Below are 18,947 nucleotides of genomic sequence, written 5' to 3' on the forward strand. Positions count from 1 at the left end.
CCACAGGTAGACACACCAAATTGGCCATATGCTCACTAATAAAGTTGTGAGTCGATTTGCTATTGATTAATACAATGACGTCGTGGGCACAAATTCTAGTAGCGATCTGCATGGTTTTGGGCGTGGACCATCCCATTAGTGCATGCAGCGTAACTTTTGGTTCAGGAGGCCCTTCGTGATTCTCTTCAGTTGATTGTTCTTTTGTAATATTGTTGCATAACAGGTCGCCGCTATCCTCATAACCCTTCAACATGAGTATCTGTGGCCCCTGACATTTGTGTCCTACAGTAAAATGGTCGTTACAAGTGAAACATAAGTTTTGGGCTCATCTCCACTGCGTGATGCTGCTCCATTAGTAGGGGGAAGAACTAGGGGGCTCACATTGGTGGTGCCAGCCTTACAAACCTTCTCTGTCTAGCAAGTTGATCATCCTTCATTCTTGCTAAATTGATGGCTTCTTTTAAAGTCTGGGGCTTAAACATCAATATACCATCTAAGATGTTCGTCTTTAAGCCACCTATAAAAGTTCCTACAAGAGCTCTTTGCGTCCATCCTTGTACTCTATTGCCCAAGCATTCGAATTCCTGCTGATAACCAACCTGCCTTATCCTTGATGGGTTTTATCAAAATCTTCACACTCTAATGGTCCAAAGTGAGCCTAGAGTTCGTCTTCAAAATTTATCCATGAGAGAATATGTCCTTCTTCCTAGAATGTCCTACAAATCCACTACCACCACTGGTTGGCCTCTCCTTCCAAATGGTAGGAGGCCAAAGAAACTGTATAGGCTTTAGAAGTATTCAGGAACTCAAAAAATTGGTTCACACGATTGAACCACCTCGTCAGATCATCTCCTGAAAATCAAGGAAATTCAACTTTTGCTGTTTTAGAAGATACCACCAGTCGTCCCCCGTCGTTTCCTTCTCGGTGATGGTTACCGTAGTTGGGGTTCTCCTAGTTTGCAAGCAAAATATAAGAGAGGCAGTTGAGAGTTTCTTCCACATGACGAAGTTTGTTGGCCATGCCGAGCTCCCTCCTATGTAACCCATCCTGCACTTCACCAAGCTCAGCCTCCAACTACTCAATACACTTTTTGTTGGATGCTATTATAGCGAAGGTTACTCAACTTTTTTTTACAGGACATTGAGTTCAATGGTCCTTCAATAAATTAAAATACCCAATTTTTTTGTGGGACACCGAGTTCGGTGGTCCTTCAATAAATTAAAACACCAAAATTTTTGTAGGACATCGATTTCTATGGTCCCTCAAAAATCAAAATGCGAGGGCAGAGCGATCGTCTCTCCCATTGCCGACAACGTTTGGTTGGATGTGCGGCAAGTGTTCGATGGCTCACCTGGCGTTGTTTTTCTCGTCGGAGACAGTAGGTGATGAATGGCGTTGATATCTCTCTAGAACATCGCGACAAAAGTGAGCCTAGCAATCGTCTTCTCGTTGTCGACAACTTTCAATTGGAGTCGCAACGATTGTTCGAAACGATTCAGTTCATCTCCGACTGCTTTCTCCTAACGTTGCTTTTCTTGCCGAAGATGGTCGGTGGTATTTCAAAAAAATGTTGATGAGGCTTCTCTAGAGTGTCGCGACATAGATAATTCAGTTCGTCTCGCTCGTTGCCGACCGCTTTCAGCTAGAGTGGCGGTGACGGGGGTGCTGAACAACGTGTCAGTGATGGAATTAGAAGGGTGGCGTATGTCACGCCTAGACGAAATGTCAAGTGGAAAGTCGCAACGATGAGGTGATGGACGCTGAGCAACCGCAGAAGATAGCCCAACACAGAGATGGGCAGTTTCTCGCGAAAAAATGGAGATCAAAGCTCTGATACCATTGATAGGTCCCAGTCAAAGGTCAAGGAGGGAGACATACCACAATTTGCATAACAATAATTTATTTCTTTTCCCCATTGATAATTTCTGGCTTCTTAAAAAAGCAAAGCCACGTACAAGAAAACCGAAATAAAAGAGAGTATAACTAATGGAAATAAAATGACGCTAAACTCACAACCACTGAGGACCCATTCCCACTTAAAATTCTCGACTGTCACAACCCAATCTATTGTTGCTCTTCACGTGTTAATGGTCCCATCTTCATGTCCTAGCTTGTCCCAAATATTTGGGATTTGGCTTATGGCCTCTCTCTGAACGTGACCTAACATAAGATTCAAGAGTGGAGATGAAGAATGCCAGGAATGGGCATTTGATTGAAGCTAAATGGAACGAAATCTCTCATTTGAGAAGATTGGAGTCCAAGTACATTACCTTAAGCTCCGCCCAACTATATTGGTATTTTCACGCTCCTTGGAATTTTCCATGAGTAATTTTAATCTAAAAGCCACTTAATGAATTGCCACATAGATCCAATCTTTGCAAGTTATTCAGGTCGACTAGTAAAATGGAATTGGACTAGACAACATGTATGAGTAAAGGTTGAGCATGGGCAGATTTGCTAACCTCCTAGGCTGCTAAGGAGTGACCCTCATGATCTGCTCTTGTTCAAGTTCAATTCTTTGGAAGTCTGCCCTCCCCTCCTACCGGGCCGTATGGGAGAGGAGGAGCAGCCCTCTCCTCTCTACATCAAAAAGAGAATTTTGTAAAAAAAAATTATTTTATTTTATTTTTTAAATAAATATTTTAAAAGTAAAATTACTCCACTTTCTATCCAGGGACCCCGTATGGATCGGAGTTAATTTATATTTCTGGTCTAAAAAATGGGAAGGGTGAAATCAGAATTTTCAGTCTTTGATCACGGTAAAAAAATTTGGAAGGCGACAAGCGACTGGAATTTCAGAACTACCCCCTTTGGAGTTTCTTTCTTATATTGATTGAGTCATGCGCATGCGCATTGATATGACGCTCAGATTAGATTTCTTCCATAGCGCTCCCGTTCTGGTTTTCTTGTCTCCACGTTCCCATCTCCCATGCACGAAGAGGCAGGTCAAGGATATGGAACAGCCAGGCCCTGTTGGCCACTTTGTCCCATATGCTTCACCTGCTTCATCGTGTATGAAGAGCAATAACGAAACAAATATCTGCAGGAGAGGTGCTTTCATGCTCAGTTCAAGAATTCAAAGACACGAGGACCAGGTTCGTTCGCCCCTTCTTGCTTTTCAGAATGAATTACCCCAGGGCTTCGCAGTCAGCACAACATGAGAAAGAGAAATACGGAAACAAATTTCTGCGGAAGAAGTGCTCCGGTGACGACCATCGAGGGTGTTTTCGTGCTCAGTCCAAGAATTCGAAGAAAATGGTTCTTCCTTCGTTTCAGCCCAAGAAGGTCGGGGAGAATTCGCACGATTAGCCTCAAAGAATAAAGACTCGCCCAACCCAAGCCTTGACTGTCGACAGAGCCATTCCATTTTGATTTTACCTGAAACTTGTCAATCTGGACAGAGTACAAGGTATTTATGCCTTCTTAATTTATTTTTCCTATTGTCTCCTTTTTAGAGTAATTGTAAACTCATTTTCTACCTTATTTTAATTTTTTGTGCACAAGGCGACCTGAGGCAAAAAACTTTTCGTCTTCAGTTCAAAGGTCAGAAAATTTTGTCCAAATAATTTGATTACTCTTCTTTTATATGATTTCCCATTAACATAAACACCCTCTTAAGCGTCAAAACATCTTGTTTCCTCTCAAATTGGATGACAATGTACAATTGAATTCGTTCAGTTGTTTTGAGGCATACTTTCGAGAGCATTGCAGGGCCCTCCATGAGAAAGAAGAGAGAGCCAAAGGTGGACTGACAAGAAACCAGTTCTTCGTCGTTGCCTTCATCTGCAGCTTTGCCTGCTACCTCTTCCCTGGCTACCTCTTCTCCATGCTCACTTCTCTTTCTTGGATATGTTGGATCTTCCCTTACTCTGTTTTGGCACATCAATTGGGTTCACGTCTGCACGGGCTTGGCATTGGTGTTGTCGGTCTCAACTGGTCTTCCATCTCCTCTTACCTTGGAAGTCCCCTTGCTAGTCGCCTTGGTTTCTTGTGCATTTTGATGGTGAGCGTAGCTGCTGCTGTATTTGCATATGAGTACTACAATAACCAACTTCAATTGCCATGGGGGGAGTACTAATGTCTTAGCTACTTTTCGTCGCAGTCGAGAACGCGTTCTTTTCAAGAACTTTAATTGCTGTTTGTCATTCAGAGGAAGGAGAGAGCAGCGATACCATAGCAGTCAAGCTGGGTGGCTACGCTGATAGCAATGGAAGAAAATGATGTAATTTTAAGAACTTACTTATAAATTTGAGCAAAATTATCTATTTATCTTGTAAAGAACAAGGACAAGAAATGAACTGAATCCTTCAAACAAAGTAGAAGCTCAAAGAGAGTATCACTGTTTGGTTCTCTTCCTACCGAAGCTGGATTATTTTCATTATTGCTTTTATCGGTAGAGAATAGGTATTCAGATTAAAATATGGGAGTAGATGCAACAGTTGGCAATGTCTTAATTATTTATCTTTCGGAGAATAACAAAATAGTCTTTGCCCATGAGGACAACTTTTTACTGTTCGTCTCCCCAAGCGTCTGGCTTGCTGTTCTCAATAAAAATCTTCCCCATGGTAGTTACTTTCTGTGCTTTTTTTCCATGGAAACCACTGTTAGCATAAACCCTCATTTCACTGGTTCGAAATAGCAACCTGTTCAACCAGAGACTTATCGTCTCTGAGTTGGAAATCCAACCTGTTAGCCGCTCGTGGGAAAATCAATCCTTCTTTGAAAACCGAAACCTCAAACCTTTGGAACTTATCATCCTGTACTAGGATCGGGAAACTTAAGCCTATATATATTCAAACTACTTAATTTAAATACTTCGAACTCGAACTCAAACTGAATCTAGCCTCAAACCTAAATTTAGAATCAAACTTTGAGCCCAAGATTTTAAACAAAATTTGAACTCAAACTCCAACCTACACTTAAAATTTTAGATAAAATATATGTCAAATAAATTGTATATAAAATTATATATAAATTTAACTTAAAATTACGCATGACCCTTTAAAATATGACCCTTCAATGTCTATCTTGGAGTCTATAGTAAATACATTTTCAGGAAGCCAAAAGCTCTTGAAGTACATGCTTAAAGATTCCTTCAAGATGACAGAAGTCTCGATTTGTTTATAATATGACATAGAGTCCTTCAACATTACAGTGATTCCTTCCTCGAGAGGTAACTGAAGACTCAATTTGTCTAACATGCTTAACTGTAGACGAAAGAGTTCACTTGAAGATTGTTTGTCCTTCCACATGGGATGAATAAATAGTATACATGTTGCCTTCATTTTCCACAACCACAGAGTAAGAAATGTGAGATTCATGTTTAGCCACCAAAGCAAGAAGGCAATTACGGCTACTGAGAGCCTCAAACCAAAGCAAGGAGATCAGTATGCAAATATGGGAAGCCTCTACTGAAGCTTCATTTTGACCTTTCCATGACCCTGCTGACTATCTGAGATGAAGGCAGAAAAACAATCAGTTAATAAGAGAAAAATGTATTTCATGTAGATACAAGAAAACAGACCAAAATAATAACAGGAAGAGGATAAACTAAGCAAATGGGTAACTCTTATTTTTAAGAGAGTATATTTAGCAACACAAATTTGATTGCATCCAGTCATTTATTTTCTAGAAAGTCTCTTTCAAATAACGGCGCCTGAGAGCAAATGAAGTATCATCTTCAGCTAAAGGTCTTTCTTTCATTTTCTCACAAGCTAGAATGGGGTGGTGCCCGAAGAAAGCAAATTTTCTCTTGCCAAACCAATCCTCATAATTATTGTCCCAAGCAAGCAAGCCTGTAAAGTAACTGCAAATCATACATAAACAGAAAAAAAAACAGCAAAAATACGAGGATGAACACCAGCCTACATTTCCAATTTCCCAAATCTACAGACATGTGAACAGAAAATATAGAGAAATCACTCAATTATAAAAGCCACATCATCACCAAATAAGTAAATAAAATTGTACTATTTCCCTGAAAAAACATCAGCTGTATCTCAAGTTTCATGGTATTCACCAAATATCCTAGGGGTCACATGCTACCATGGGCTTAGAAAACCTCAGAGGCTAGAAGATTGAAAATGTCTTGTACAACCAATGTATTTAAGAACCTGTTATCTACAGACTCAGACCCTGTCATCTACAGACCTAGGACTCTGTTAAGACACCAGCTGACAGCACTGATATGAAGAGCACAAGCACTTGGTTCTGGTACTTTTTTCCACCATAAGATCTATATCCCCATTTGCATCACATAAATGAGCCTTGGGTTACAGAAATTGGATAGACATTGGAAAAGCATGCTATATAAAAGGATACTACCCAAGGTATGAACAGAAAACAATAGTTGAATTCCAAAACATCCTAAAGGAAGCACGTTAATCCAACCTACAACATGAGTATAAAGAGAGAGAGAGAGAGAGAATAAAACTGACTGGATGTATTTGGGGATTTCGCCTTTTCTGAGAAGAGAAAGTGAGTACTCTGCAGCTTCAATGAGATCAGAGATGTTGTGAAGGGATTGCTCCTCAGAGCCGAGTATGAAGATTGTACGGACCTCCGCTTTTTTAGCTAACCGCGCCGCTGGAGTCATAGGTAGCCTTGGGGAATTGAGGCACCGCAATATCTGACGATAGAGGGATAGAACCTTGGATCGGTTGCTTGCTAAATCCTCGGCGGTTGTCCATATCAGACCTCTAGCCATTTCTGTCACAACCACAAGTAGTGACTTTGTCAAAGGACTGGAGATCATTCCCTGTCTGTAACTGAGACATGAATGAGGGAGTTTATACATTAAATGTTATCTCCATTTTCTTTGAAGTATATTAGGTCGAAAAGTATAGGCATACCAAAAAAATGCCGATGCCTATAGAGAGAAATCAGATAGAAAGAGAACAAGAAATAATTCTTTCACTTTCATTTGGTTAAGTAAAAAAAGATAAGCCAATTTTTGAATATGACAAGATCTTATAAGTTAATTTTAATTTTAATATAACTATCAAATTTAAGTATAATGGTCTAAAACTTAATTTTTTCTTAGTCTCACTGATTTCTTAATCTAAAAGAATGAGGACGTTTTTAAATCTTTTTATTATTTTTTATTTATAAAATTGGAGATAATGTATTCATTGTAAATATAAAGAAGTAAATAGCGTTGATTTTTCCAAGAAAGAAGAATTGGGAGGAATAAAGGTTATCTGGACTTGAGTTTAACCCCTTTTTCCCTTTTTTTTTAAAGCTTTAAATTATTTAGTTAAAAAAACCCACCTCCCTGTAGGACTGTAGATAGGTAAAAATCAGAAAAGATATGGGCTTCAGTTAAGAAAATTACTCAGATTTGTTTACTTGTTATTATGTATACACTAGCAGTAGAGCTCTTCCAACAGAGAGGTGATCAAAATGGTCCAACGGAGGGGTGATCAAAATAAATATGGTGACAGAATAATAATATAAAAGTGCAAACTAAAAACATAAAATGACAGGATTAACAATTTAAAAAAATACTTGTATAAAACTGGTCTTGGAATAAAGGTCATTGTTGAATTGAAGAAAGAATTATTCCAGTCTAGCATAAACATTGGTCTTTAAACACTAAACCACCAGATCAATAATTAGTGCCAATTTGAATATACTTAAAAAAATAAAAATGAAAGTGCTCCTTTTAGAGTTGAAAATACCTGTAAATTGAGAAAATACAAAAAAAAGGTACAAAAGCTACACTTTAAACAAACCAAAAGAACAATTTTAAACTAAACCATGTGGCAGACAACAATAGCCCTAACCAACTTAAGAATTTCCTAATGGCCATACATGGAACAAATAAGCTATGATAACTGAGAAAAACACAAAATCCAAAAATAATGCATACTAAAATTATAGGTCAGGTAATTCAAGTAAAGAGCTCAACAAACCAAAAATGGTTCATCATCTCTCACAGGCTCTCCTAATCTTTTTTTTTTTTAAATAGTGCTGAGTTATAGTAAAAAGCTACAAAGAGCAAAATTACAAGGTGGGGGGATACCATCCCATACAATGAGAGATTGCAAGGAGGTTCCAAATTTAGCTATTCTATCAGCGAAGGAATTGGCTGATCTGGGAATATGATTCCAAGTACAAGAAATGGTAGATACAATGTCAAAAATAGAAGAAATGGTGAGCCAATGATGTCAGGGAAGGAATTAGATAAAGTTTCCATTGTAATAAGTAATTTCCAACTCTCATTAACACAATTTAAATAGCAAAAAAAAAAAAAAAGATTTATTTTAGTCATGACATGTTGTCCATGGTCCAAATCTAGATACAAAACTAAACCAGCAAGTTTGCCATCTTCTTTTCCACACATAATGAGATGAAGAAGTTGTCATTTTTCAATTACTGGTTGGAGATTATAAATAAGCCATTAACAGGCAAGAATAGTAATAAGAAGAACAACAACAACAACAATAGGAAATAGTGTTGGTTAACCTAGAGAGAAGAGAGACACTCTGCATGACATAGAACATAACTGCATAAGAGCTGCAAAGGTGATTGTCTTAAGTTTTGTCCTGCAATTAGCATTGGGCCATTTATGAATTAAAATTTTAGGCAAATAGTATAAAATTAAAATTTGAAAATTTGTAGAAATAAATTAATTCACAATTTCTAAATAGCTTCCATTACATAAAACTGACACAGAACGTAAACTAATTTAAAATTTTATATTTGGAAATGAATTTCACAATATATTTCAAAAATTATTGAAGAATATAAAAATTATATGAAGCAAGAAGAAAAAGGTTTAATGAAAAGTGCAATATAAACGTAGACTCAAATGTGCTAGAGTGTGAGCAAAAAGGCCTTAGATATGAATTTAAATTAAACATGAACACCAGACACCAATGACTAAGGAATTAAGGTTCCTATCTTAGTATTTAGACAAAAAGAAAATAAAATGGCTAATAGTAGCCAACACTGAATTTCCTTAAAGATTGAGTCATAAAATACAAAATTATGTTTTCTGATATGAAATGATTTGGTGTATATAATATCAAAAGCATTGAGACCACTAGATATCTCAAGTAAAACTCTATCCTTGAGTATAGAAATACATTCATGCAAAACTCAAGAGCTCAAGGATTGAGAGATAAAAAGTAAAAGCATCATGGTAAATCTAGCAAACTTACCAAATAAAACATGGAATGTAAAATTAAAAATGAAGGTTTTTTATGAGACCAAAATAGAATGAAATACCCTTTTAGAAATAAAGATGAATTCCTTGGAGAGTAGAAAAATCCTACCAAACAACTTAGTTACATCAGTGACGTGAGCATTTACTTGCTCATGCTCACAAATGAACCAACAAATTAATAAGACAATATGTTTGGAATTGGAAGCTTTTATTAAAGAAAATTAGAAAACCTCCTTTAACAAAAAAATTGGAAATCATGAGAAAGAAGAAGAAGACTTAATAGAAATGGAGAACATGTTCACAGGAAAGGGGACTCAACCAAAACTAGACCTCAATTCTGACTGCATAACCGCATTGGAACTAATTATCAGTTACATCCTAGCTAAAGGTGAACTTCTAGATAAGAAGTTCTAAGACTCTCTCTGTGTTGACGAATAATTCGCCTACATTTATAGAGAAGAAATGAATAAAGGGTAGCTCTTCCAAGACTACCTATTGATCAGGATTGGTCAATCATGTTCCTCGATTTAAAGAAATTTTGCAAGACAACAATGTATAAGCATGTACAAGAAAAGGAAATACTGTGTGTGAAACACTATTTAGAGTGTTCCATACAAAAAGCGTGGGTTGAAAATTCTTAAGATCTAGTTTTGAGAATGATTTACTCGGTAATTCTTGGAAGAAGCATTAAACTGAATTCTACCACCTTAAATGTCTTATGGATATGGATGATTATGGAGGATGGTGGTTGCCTTCATTAGGCACAGAAGTGAATGAATCAAGGAAGGAAACAATAAATTTAAAGTGAGCAAACTAACCTAGCTGTCAAATTTCGTAGTCAATGTGGCATCTATGTAGAATGCTCTCAGCATGCCACGTTGGCGAGATAAAATCCTATTTGGATATTCACCCCTAAACCCTAAACCCTGTGATTGTCCATCCCCTTCATTTTTTACTTTTCTTCAGAAAAAAAGAACTCTGCGAGTGCTGACCAGAAGAAAAAAAAATCCTGCTAATGCCGTTGATGTTACCGCTCTTCCTCCCCCCCTTCTTCCAACTGACATCAAAGGTAGGCAACTCCTTCCAATTTTCTTCATTTTTTAAATAATTCATTTTCGTTTATGTATATCTAGTGTCTGATGTTTGGGTACTACATGACTGTTTAATCAAAGAGAAATTTTTCAGTTCTTAGCATTTTTGGGCGTTTGTTTCATCTTAACCCATATCCACGGCATATATCTGCGTCGTCTCTGATTTTGTTTCATTATAACTCAAATCGAAATCAAGGTTATAGTAGCCGTCTCATCGTTTGAGAGGTGAAGAAAGTTTTATTTCATTTCAGATATTTAGTTGTGGACATGTAGTCATCATTCACATTTTCTCATATGCCCATTTACTGCTATGCAAGGCATTCTCATTAGCTTCCATGGACAGGCTTCTGTTTTTCATTATGCTTTTTTAACAAACTGAAGGTGGTGGTAAAGATCAACGCGCCTACATGGATCCCTTGTATAATGTCATTCTTTGGTCAACTTTGTTGGGAGTGAGTTTTTGGGATCCACTGACAGAAGATCACTTTTGTATGGGAACAAGGCTGAAAAGAATTCCCTTTCTGCTGGTCTCTCTACATAGGTAGCGTGTAGATAAGTAGTTTAATCCTCAGATAGGAAACGAAGGAAAAAATCACAAGAGTTTTCTGCCTTGAAAAAACAAGATTATTTGAACCGGTTAGGGTGAGCTAGGCAGAATCCTTCCTTCATCCTCTTCTACTACCACACAAATCCTTAATGGCATATGCAAATGATTTCAGATTATAACCATTTTTCTACAGAACAACTTACTATTTTGTTAGGAAGAAGATAGATGATGGTTGATTTGGGAGGTAAGATATAGATTCATGAGCAAAACAAGGATTTGGGGGGGGGAGAAAAGCAAGAAAGGCTTACACGTGACTCCCATGTCATAGGTAAACAGTTTACCTGTGACGTTGCAAGTATACATAACAAAGTTCTTCGAAAAAATTTCCCTCCATACAATTTGAAAGTTTTATTCCGAGTTTCATTTAAGAAAAAAACTTGATTTCAAAAAATTTTCTCTAGTAGTATCAATCATTCTTTTTATGCACTGGCAACTGGTTGTCTGAGCTTCTGAGCATCTAATGCTCATTCCCACCTCTCTTCTTTCTTCAAATTGGTTTTGGAGAGCAAGAGGTCCCTCTTTCTCTACATTGCAATCTTATTGTGAAGCTCAAATACATCAGACAGTAATGGCTTAATTTGTTGTTTCATATTTCAGAATGTTGATGTCATTTTCTTTACCTTCTGCACTTCCAGTGGTTCAACTCCCTTTCCCTTGTCTCTTCATTCTTTCTGTCACATTTGGAGGGAAAGTAAAGTTGGATTTGATGGTTTTCTCTTTTTTTCTCATCCCTGCTGAACAAAACAGATTTTTGAATACCCTATTGCTATAGGTTTTTTATAATTTTCTTCTCTTCTTCTGTCATGCTTTCTTCATTTCCCTCTTTTTTTGGTAGAGTAGTACACCTGATGGAAGACAAGCTCTTTCACTGTCATTCTGCAATCTTAAATAAAAAAATCTGATTTAAGACACTTCTTACAAATGTGAAATTCGTATAGGACCCTATTAAAAATAAGAAAGATAGCTGAAAACTTAATTTTCAAGGCGCATCCTTTAGCATTAGATATATAATTTAATTTCTTTTACTTAGTGTTTTAAAGTTAGTTTGGTATTACCTTTTATGCATTTTATAGGTTGCCACGTTTGTATTATTGCATAGGACATATTTGTTAATTTGTGCAACCAAATATGTTATAGAAACTTTTTTTTCTGTTGCTATTGTGCATTTATACTTCTATCTTAATAATATCAATCAATGGTTAAAGTAGTAAGTTTTATCTATTTTTTCGTGTGTTTGCTCAATAAAATTATGTAGTTTTTGTTTTAATCTTAAGTAGAACGTGGTTGAAGATTTAAAGTCTCACTGACTTAAGAGGCCAAACACAGTAAGAAAAGATATTTAATGGAATAACAATGCTAACCACCATCACAGCCCCCCTCCCCACACACACACCATTGAGTCAAAGGATCAATTCATAATAAGTTTTTTATTATTATATTTTTGAGAAGATTCTCATAGGCTTAATTTCATAAGATACCCTTTTGCCTTTTGTTTTACTCTCTATTACCTATAAACTTGATTCATGGTTGAAACTTAATGTTTTGGAATTATAAAAAGTCTTGCTTGGTTCTCCAAGTAAAGTCCCTTTCATGATTAATTTCTTTATTTCATTTATCATTTGATTTATTTTGAAAATTACTCTTAAATTTAAACTACATGATTGAGTAAAATTGTAATCGTATTTACAAGATTTGTTGTATGGTTGATAGAGGACAACAGGATGTGGCTAATATAAATTTGTTACTTTTGTCTGAAAATTTCTTTTATGAGAGTAAGGATTTATTTAATCCATCTAATTTATTATTATGTTAAGATTTATTTTTACTACATTATACTTTGTATCTTATTGGGTGAATTTAAAGAAATTAGTGCTAGGCTCTCCAAGTTTCTATTTTGACTTTTCATTAAAAATTTTTCTTCTTTGCTTCATATAATTTTTATATTCTTAATGGAAGCTCTTTAGAAATTGTGCATAAATTTATTTCTAAAAATTTTCAATTTTCAATTTTATACTATTTATCAAAAAAAATAATTTTATACTATTTATCTAAAATTTTAATTCATAAATGGCCGTATACTAATTGCAGGACAAAACTTAAGGCAATCACCTTTACAGCTCTTCTGTAGGTATGTTCTACGTCATGTAATTTAAGGTAATTCTTATTACGTGCAGAGTGTCTCTGTTCTCGCCAGGTTAACCGACACTATTTCCAATTGTTCTTCTTCTTATTATTATTATTATTACTATTTTTGCCTGTTAATGGCTTATTTATAATCTCCAACCAGTAATTGAACAATGACAACTTCTTCATCTTATTATGTGAGGAAAAGAAGATGGCAAACTTACTGGTTTTTAGGTTTATATCTAGATTTGGGCCATGGACAGCACGACATGACTAAAATAAATCTACTTTTTTTTTGCTATTTAAATTGTGTTAATGAGACCGAGAACCCTAAAAAAAAAAAAGTAAACCCTAAATACCATAAACCCTGAACCCTTAACCATACTCTAAATACCCTAAACTCGAAATTATGCAGTAACTAAACAATCAATAACAATACTGTACACAGAAAATTAAAATTAAATCAAATACAACAGTAAATTAATTGAAAAAAATAGGGTTTAGGGTTACCTTCTGAAAATTTGGGGAAAACCGAAGCCGAATGGGGGAATCAAGGGAAATGGAAGTAGAATCAAAGAAATCGACGCCGAAATGGGGAAAATCGAAGGAAATCGGGAGGATTTTTGGGGGAAAAGAGAGCAGCGATAGGGAGAAGGCAGAGAGGAAGGCAGAGAGGGAGGCCGAGAGGGAGAAGAGAGACGAGAAGGGAGAAGCGAGAGGGAGAAGGGAGAAGCGAGAAGGAGGCCGAGAGGGAGGAGGGAGTGCGAGAGGGAGCAGAAGACGAAAAATCCGAGAGGGAGAAGAGGGCGGGAGAGAACAAAATTCGGGAGGAAGCGACGCGTCCCGACGATTTCATGTAGATGACTCGGAAAATTCCGGGGATTCCTGATTCCACAGCTTAACCTTCGTCTACTTGAAACTCGCGCTCGTGCACCATTAACGGGTAAGTGAATGATCTAAATAATCAAGATGAATTTTATCTCCTGATTCATATAGACTAACCCCCCCTAGTGTTGCATATAAATCACTTAGTATGGAAGACAAATAATTTCAAAACTAATCATACTTTCATACAATTAAATCGTTAAGTATGCATTAGATTGATTTAAAAGTCCAAGTCCAAATGTCAAGTTTTTGATTAATGTCTCATTGATGACCATCAACCCAGTGGTCAAATTCTTCAAGCCTTAATGATTTTAAATTTTAGGAAAAATATGTTCATTTTTTAATCCTCCATTTTCAAAATTATGTGGCTCATTGATCATTCAAATCATCATACGTAGAGGAGAGATCGCGAGCTTTGTTCGAGGAATTTTAATAATTTAAAATATAAGTGTTTATTCCTTTATCGATCATTTTATTCCATGGTTTATGCATTATGAATCAAGTCAGTGTCTCTCAAATTGATTTGTCATCTTTCTTAACAATACAAGTTTTCAAATGATCTCAAATTACTTTCTCATAGCTTGAGCTAGGGACACCATCACCATTCATGGTGGTCAAGTGATCTCTCTCAGAGACCAAATTTATTTGGGCGTCATAGTCATCATAATTGAAATCAAATTTTGATTTTGGCTAGATTAATTTTCAGCAATAGTATAATTTTTTTATCCCCATGTGATCTATTGATAGATGTTTTATTATATTACAATTGTCAATTTGTTGTTGCAGACCATTTTACCATTTCAACACATTTTAGCTCCTCTCTCTCTCTAAGCTTTTATTAAAAACATTAAAGAAAGGTAGATTTTAGTTTTCACATTAATTTATTCATCCTTGAGGTTTGATTATATATCTAAATTTTGTAAATTACAAATTATTAACTGGGAACAGGATCTCATGTACCCAGTTGGTTCAGGAATTGTTTGGACCAAATTCGAACAAAGCACTATTCACCAGGGTGACTGGTACAGGAGACCCCTCTCGCCTACGCAGCCCTTCGTTAATGCGTTTCCCCCGATACCCTTTACTTAACGCCCCCTTCGTTTACAGGATAATTTAGCAAGTTCCTCCGTGCAGTATTGCTGCATCTCAATTTTGTGTTCCTGCTTCGTGTTCATCAATAGCAACTTGCTCTTCGGACGAGAATAGCTGAGGAGAACTGGGATTGCCTCAAGGTCTTCTTGCAACCACAAGTGAGTTTGCTCTGCCTATATCATTCACAATCACGAGCAGCACTGTGCATTAGGATTTCTTGATAGGAGCCACTCAAATCAGTTCATATTTTCTTATTTCTCCTTCTTTTATTTTCATCCGGAGCAGATATCAGTTTATTTTGAAGTTTAAATATTCAGCGTTTTATTCATTCCGATCGATAAAATTATTGCAGTTAGATTAGCATTCTTGCTTGTTGGACCATTAGAACCGTTGGGATGTGTGAGGAGTTCGGTAAAACGAGTGTATGTTACCCCTTCACGTTTCGTCTATGTAAGCTGCTATTTCCTGTTCGAGTTTCTTTCTACTGTACTTACCTTTCATTTTAAGTCTTGGGTTTTCAGTGAATTAAGGTCTTTTTTAGAAAGTGAGAAATGGCGTTTTGTGAGGTTTGTCAACATAGGAAAGAAAAACACAAGAAGCGTGGATGCCATAATTCTACTTGTCATACCTTTACCATCTTGATTTTTTGGTTGGGTGTATTACATTTCCTTCAAATGTGACTTATTTCAATTTCTAGTCTCAGGCCAGGGTTGTATGAATTGCATTAGTAGAAACCAATGTAAGAAAATGACATTTTCAAAACTGGGTTGTCTGCTTTTTGCAAGATATTGGTGAGCTCTTAACAGTCTTTTTGATAAAAAAAAAAAATCAAACATTTGAATGAGAACTAATTGAAATGGGAGAGATTTACATGGTTCAGGGACTCCTAAATCCACAGTGAGAGCTCTCTCATACAGCTGAGTTGCTGTGCTGAGAGTTCAATATATACTTCTTCAATTGTACATTGATGACTGACAGTTTATATTGGATCTACATAATGTATTTCATGTACAATGAGATTGTTATTTTTGGTGCTATTTTTTCATGTTTTCCTTTGTTGGTGGCGTCGTGTCTTCCACTAATACTATTTAACCAAGTCATTAGTTTGCTTTTTTGTTAAATTGGACCTGCGAACGTTGTGTAGAATCTAAGGTATTTGTAATGCACATTTAATAGAATTGCAGTTATACTAGTATCACTGAAGCTGAATCAATGTGGGTTAGATATTTTTCTGAGGTTAGATATCTGCAACAATAAGCTCAAAGTCCTTACAGACCTGGAGAAGGAAAAGGGAAGCATAAAGTCTCTTGGGGAGTCTTTTCAACAGGTGTATAACAGTTAGGATTAGACTTTGATGATGATCACAATGATATTCATATTGGTAATGAAAAAAGTTTAAAATAATTGTTATATGTTGTAGTTTAGTGGAAAATTTAATGGGACTGGATGAACAGGAAATACACCAACTGATTCTGTGAATATTTGTTTCTTTGCAGGTGTGGCACTGATCATGGCGAATTAAATTTTGTGTTCCTGGATTTTGTTATTGACATTTAGCTGTTCCTTCTGCCATATCTGGCTCTATCATTGAAAGAGATGGTATGGCTTGTTTGTGTTCAATTTTTGCATGTTCCTGGCTTCCTTAACTGAGAAGTCTCAGTTTTGAAGGAACATGTAACTGATTCCTATCCAATAGTTTATTTCTTAAGTTTTTTAGAGTGCTTTCATTTCTATTTATGTTTTTGAAATTTCAACATTGCAACATATGTTGACTCAGGGCTCTTTACTGCAGGATCAAAATGGTGTGGCTGATGAAAAATCTGAAACACGACTTTATGTTGGTAACCTTGATCAGAGGATCACAGAGTATGAAAACAACTTTTTTTGTAATTTTTGAGTTCAAAATTTTTCCGCTTTATATGTTCTAACTGATCATTTGAAATATTTTTGGAAGACCAATGCTTGAAAGTAATGGAGCCTATTCTGTGCCTTGGAACTTGCCCTGCAAATGAGAGATGGTGTCATGTATGGGCCATCATCCAAGAATATCCAGAAGTTGGATTTTTTTTCGTGCATGTTCATTTCTAACTCTAGGCACTTATTTCATATATATATTTTGAATGGCGGGTTGGATACTTATATTTTAGTAGCCAATTTGAAGACCACATGTAGATAGCTACCTCCGGTCACAGCCTCCAGTGGAAGAGTTGTGGCTTGCATGCTTCGGATGCTCTTAAATGATCCAGTAGTATCATTCTGAGAAACTATTTCTTGACAAAGGATATCCCAAATTTCTATTTAGACTATTTCATGTTTTACATCTGTCAATGTTAAAACCTCTTGAATGTTTTAGGTCTCTCATGATTAAACTGTTCTCCCCGTTTGGGAAGATTGTACAAGAGGATTTTCTGTGGCATACACGTGGGCCCAAACGTGGAGAACCACGGGGCTACGCTTTCATCCAGTATAGTACTCGAGAGGTAAGGTGCTGAAATCTTGAATATCACTTTACCATCTCATTGCAATTCGTAATTCTTTTCATTGAAGTGAGGATGCAGGAAGCACTGCTGGCCAAAGAGAAAATGAACGGAAGATTGGCTTGTGGGCGTCCTTTGGTTGTTCGGTTTGCTAGTGAGAAGCAATTGTTAGAAACAACAAGTTCTCCCAATGCTGCAAAGGAGACTAAAAAATCAACCAGTTCAGTAGGCCCATCTGAACATATAACCCGGAGTGCAAAAATAGTAGCTATAAAGAACAAACTGAAGGCCATGGAGGAAGAAAACTGCAGCCTGAAGAAGCAGAGACCAAGTGATAGCTGAGATGTTCATGCTGATTGTAGTTTGTTCTGAACCATATCCATGAGTGCTGCGCATTTAGCACCACTGGGGAGATCTGTCCTAGTTGCCGTGTTTGTATACTTTCATATCTGTATATTTAGAAATCTTTCCAAGTTGAGGGCATGCCTTTGTTTCCTAGGAAGTGGAAGGACATGGTTATCGTATTCCATGATGAATGCATCTCCAATCTGTTTCTTCTTTCGAATCTTGTGATATTATGTTGCAGTCTCATTCCCATTATTTGCTGGAGCCTTCCTTTCTTCTATTGCTCAGAAGAGATTGGCAACTCTGCTCAGTACTGGCACCCACCCTTGTTGTGGAGAAAACAGTAGAGAGAGCCATTCAAGCGCTCGTTTAAATAGAAGCTTTCCGTCCTCTGTAGATTGCTTTAGGCAAGTTCCTTCCTCTTTCTTGGATGTTGAGACGAAAGAGGCTTGGATTAGGATTTTTCACAATAAAGATTTGGGAAAATTATTGAGATCAGATTCAGGAGACAAAACAGGGTGGCATGTCTTCATGTATCAGAATTCAGTACAATATTGCAGGTTATCTTTAGTTTTGTCTATTGTCATGTGACCATGTTCGTAATCTTTATCTTACTTTATAAATCTTCATTTTCCTTATTTCATGTCAAATAAGCATTTTATCAAGCACCGGTACGGCTCTCTAGCCGCCATTCCAATTCCAGCAGCACCTAAACTTCCTCTTTACCCTTTTTTTTTTTCCTTGTTTGTTTTAGAATTTGAATACTCATGCTAATACAATTCAGGCAGCTGGTTGTGCCAATGGTTTTGAAAACCGTCACGGCTGATTCTCTACATGGTTAGGCTACAGAAACAAATCTCGGAATTCCTTTTAAAACAAATCTTTTCTGTCTGCTGTAATAAAACAAGACAAGCCCATGATTCCTTGACTCTCCTACATCCGTAAGATTTACCTACTCCGGAATTCAAACTCAACCCGCTGATTTCCAACTCTGGAATTCAAACTCGACCTGCTGATTTGCAGAACTTTCAAATGTCATAAATTCAACAGGAGTCAAAAGGATGCATGAACAGAATCTGTTGGCCAATTTTAAATCCAATCTAACAAAACCATACAGAGAATCCATTTCAGGAATCTCAAGACACCCTAGCTGGCA

General features: G+C 36.6%; 2 protein-coding genes across 7 annotated transcripts; one reads left to right on the forward strand and one right to left on the reverse strand.

Annotated features, from left to right (window-relative positions):
- Window positions 1-5,006: 5,006 nt before the first annotated feature.
- LOC137934748 (uncharacterized) lies at window positions 5,007-13,647 on the reverse strand. 5 transcript variants are annotated; one of them, XM_068779270.1, is made up of 5 exons: window positions 13,585-13,645; window positions 13,503-13,514; window positions 8,468-8,547; window positions 6,439-6,709; window positions 5,007-5,453 (listed from the first exon to the last, which is right to left on the reverse strand). In XM_068779270.1, the coding sequence occupies exons 3-5, from the start codon at window positions 8,511-8,513 to the stop codon at window positions 5,450-5,452; spliced, it is 321 nt and encodes a 106-aa protein (XP_068635371.1). In that variant the 5' UTR covers window positions 8,514-8,547; window positions 13,503-13,514; window positions 13,585-13,645; the 3' UTR covers window positions 5,007-5,449. The 5 variants fall into 5 exon arrangements, with proteins under 5 accessions (XP_068635371.1, XP_068635373.1, XP_068635369.1 ...); XM_068779272.1 differs by lacking the exon at window positions 8,468-8,547 and having other exon boundaries at window positions 13,585-13,647; XM_068779268.1 differs by lacking the exon at window positions 13,585-13,645 and having other exon boundaries at window positions 13,503-13,583.
- A 1,315-nt stretch (window positions 13,648-14,962) lies between these two features.
- Window positions 14,963-18,338, forward strand: LOC137934980 (uncharacterized). Of its 2 annotated transcripts, XM_068779587.1 has the most exons (6): window positions 14,963-15,127; window positions 15,322-15,419; window positions 16,466-16,568; window positions 16,762-16,835; window positions 17,323-17,449; window positions 17,528-18,338. In XM_068779587.1, exons 3-6 carry the CDS (start codon window positions 16,566-16,568, stop codon window positions 17,786-17,788), a joined length of 465 nt encoding a protein of 154 aa, XP_068635688.1. In that variant the 5' UTR covers window positions 14,963-15,127; window positions 15,322-15,419; window positions 16,466-16,565; the 3' UTR covers window positions 17,789-18,338. The 2 variants fall into 2 exon arrangements, with proteins under 2 accessions (XP_068635688.1, XP_068635687.1); XM_068779586.1 differs by lacking the exon at window positions 15,322-15,419.
- Window positions 18,339-18,947: the final 609 nt, after the last annotated feature.

The sequence above is a fragment of the Aristolochia californica genome, unplaced genomic scaffold (assembly GCF_029961685.1).
Source record: "Aristolochia californica isolate CCGP_79_NKW_82.1479 unplaced genomic scaffold, dmAriCali1.0.hap1 SCAF_6, whole genome shotgun sequence".
NCBI lineage: Eukaryota > Viridiplantae > Streptophyta > Magnoliopsida > Piperales > Aristolochiaceae > Aristolochia > Aristolochia californica.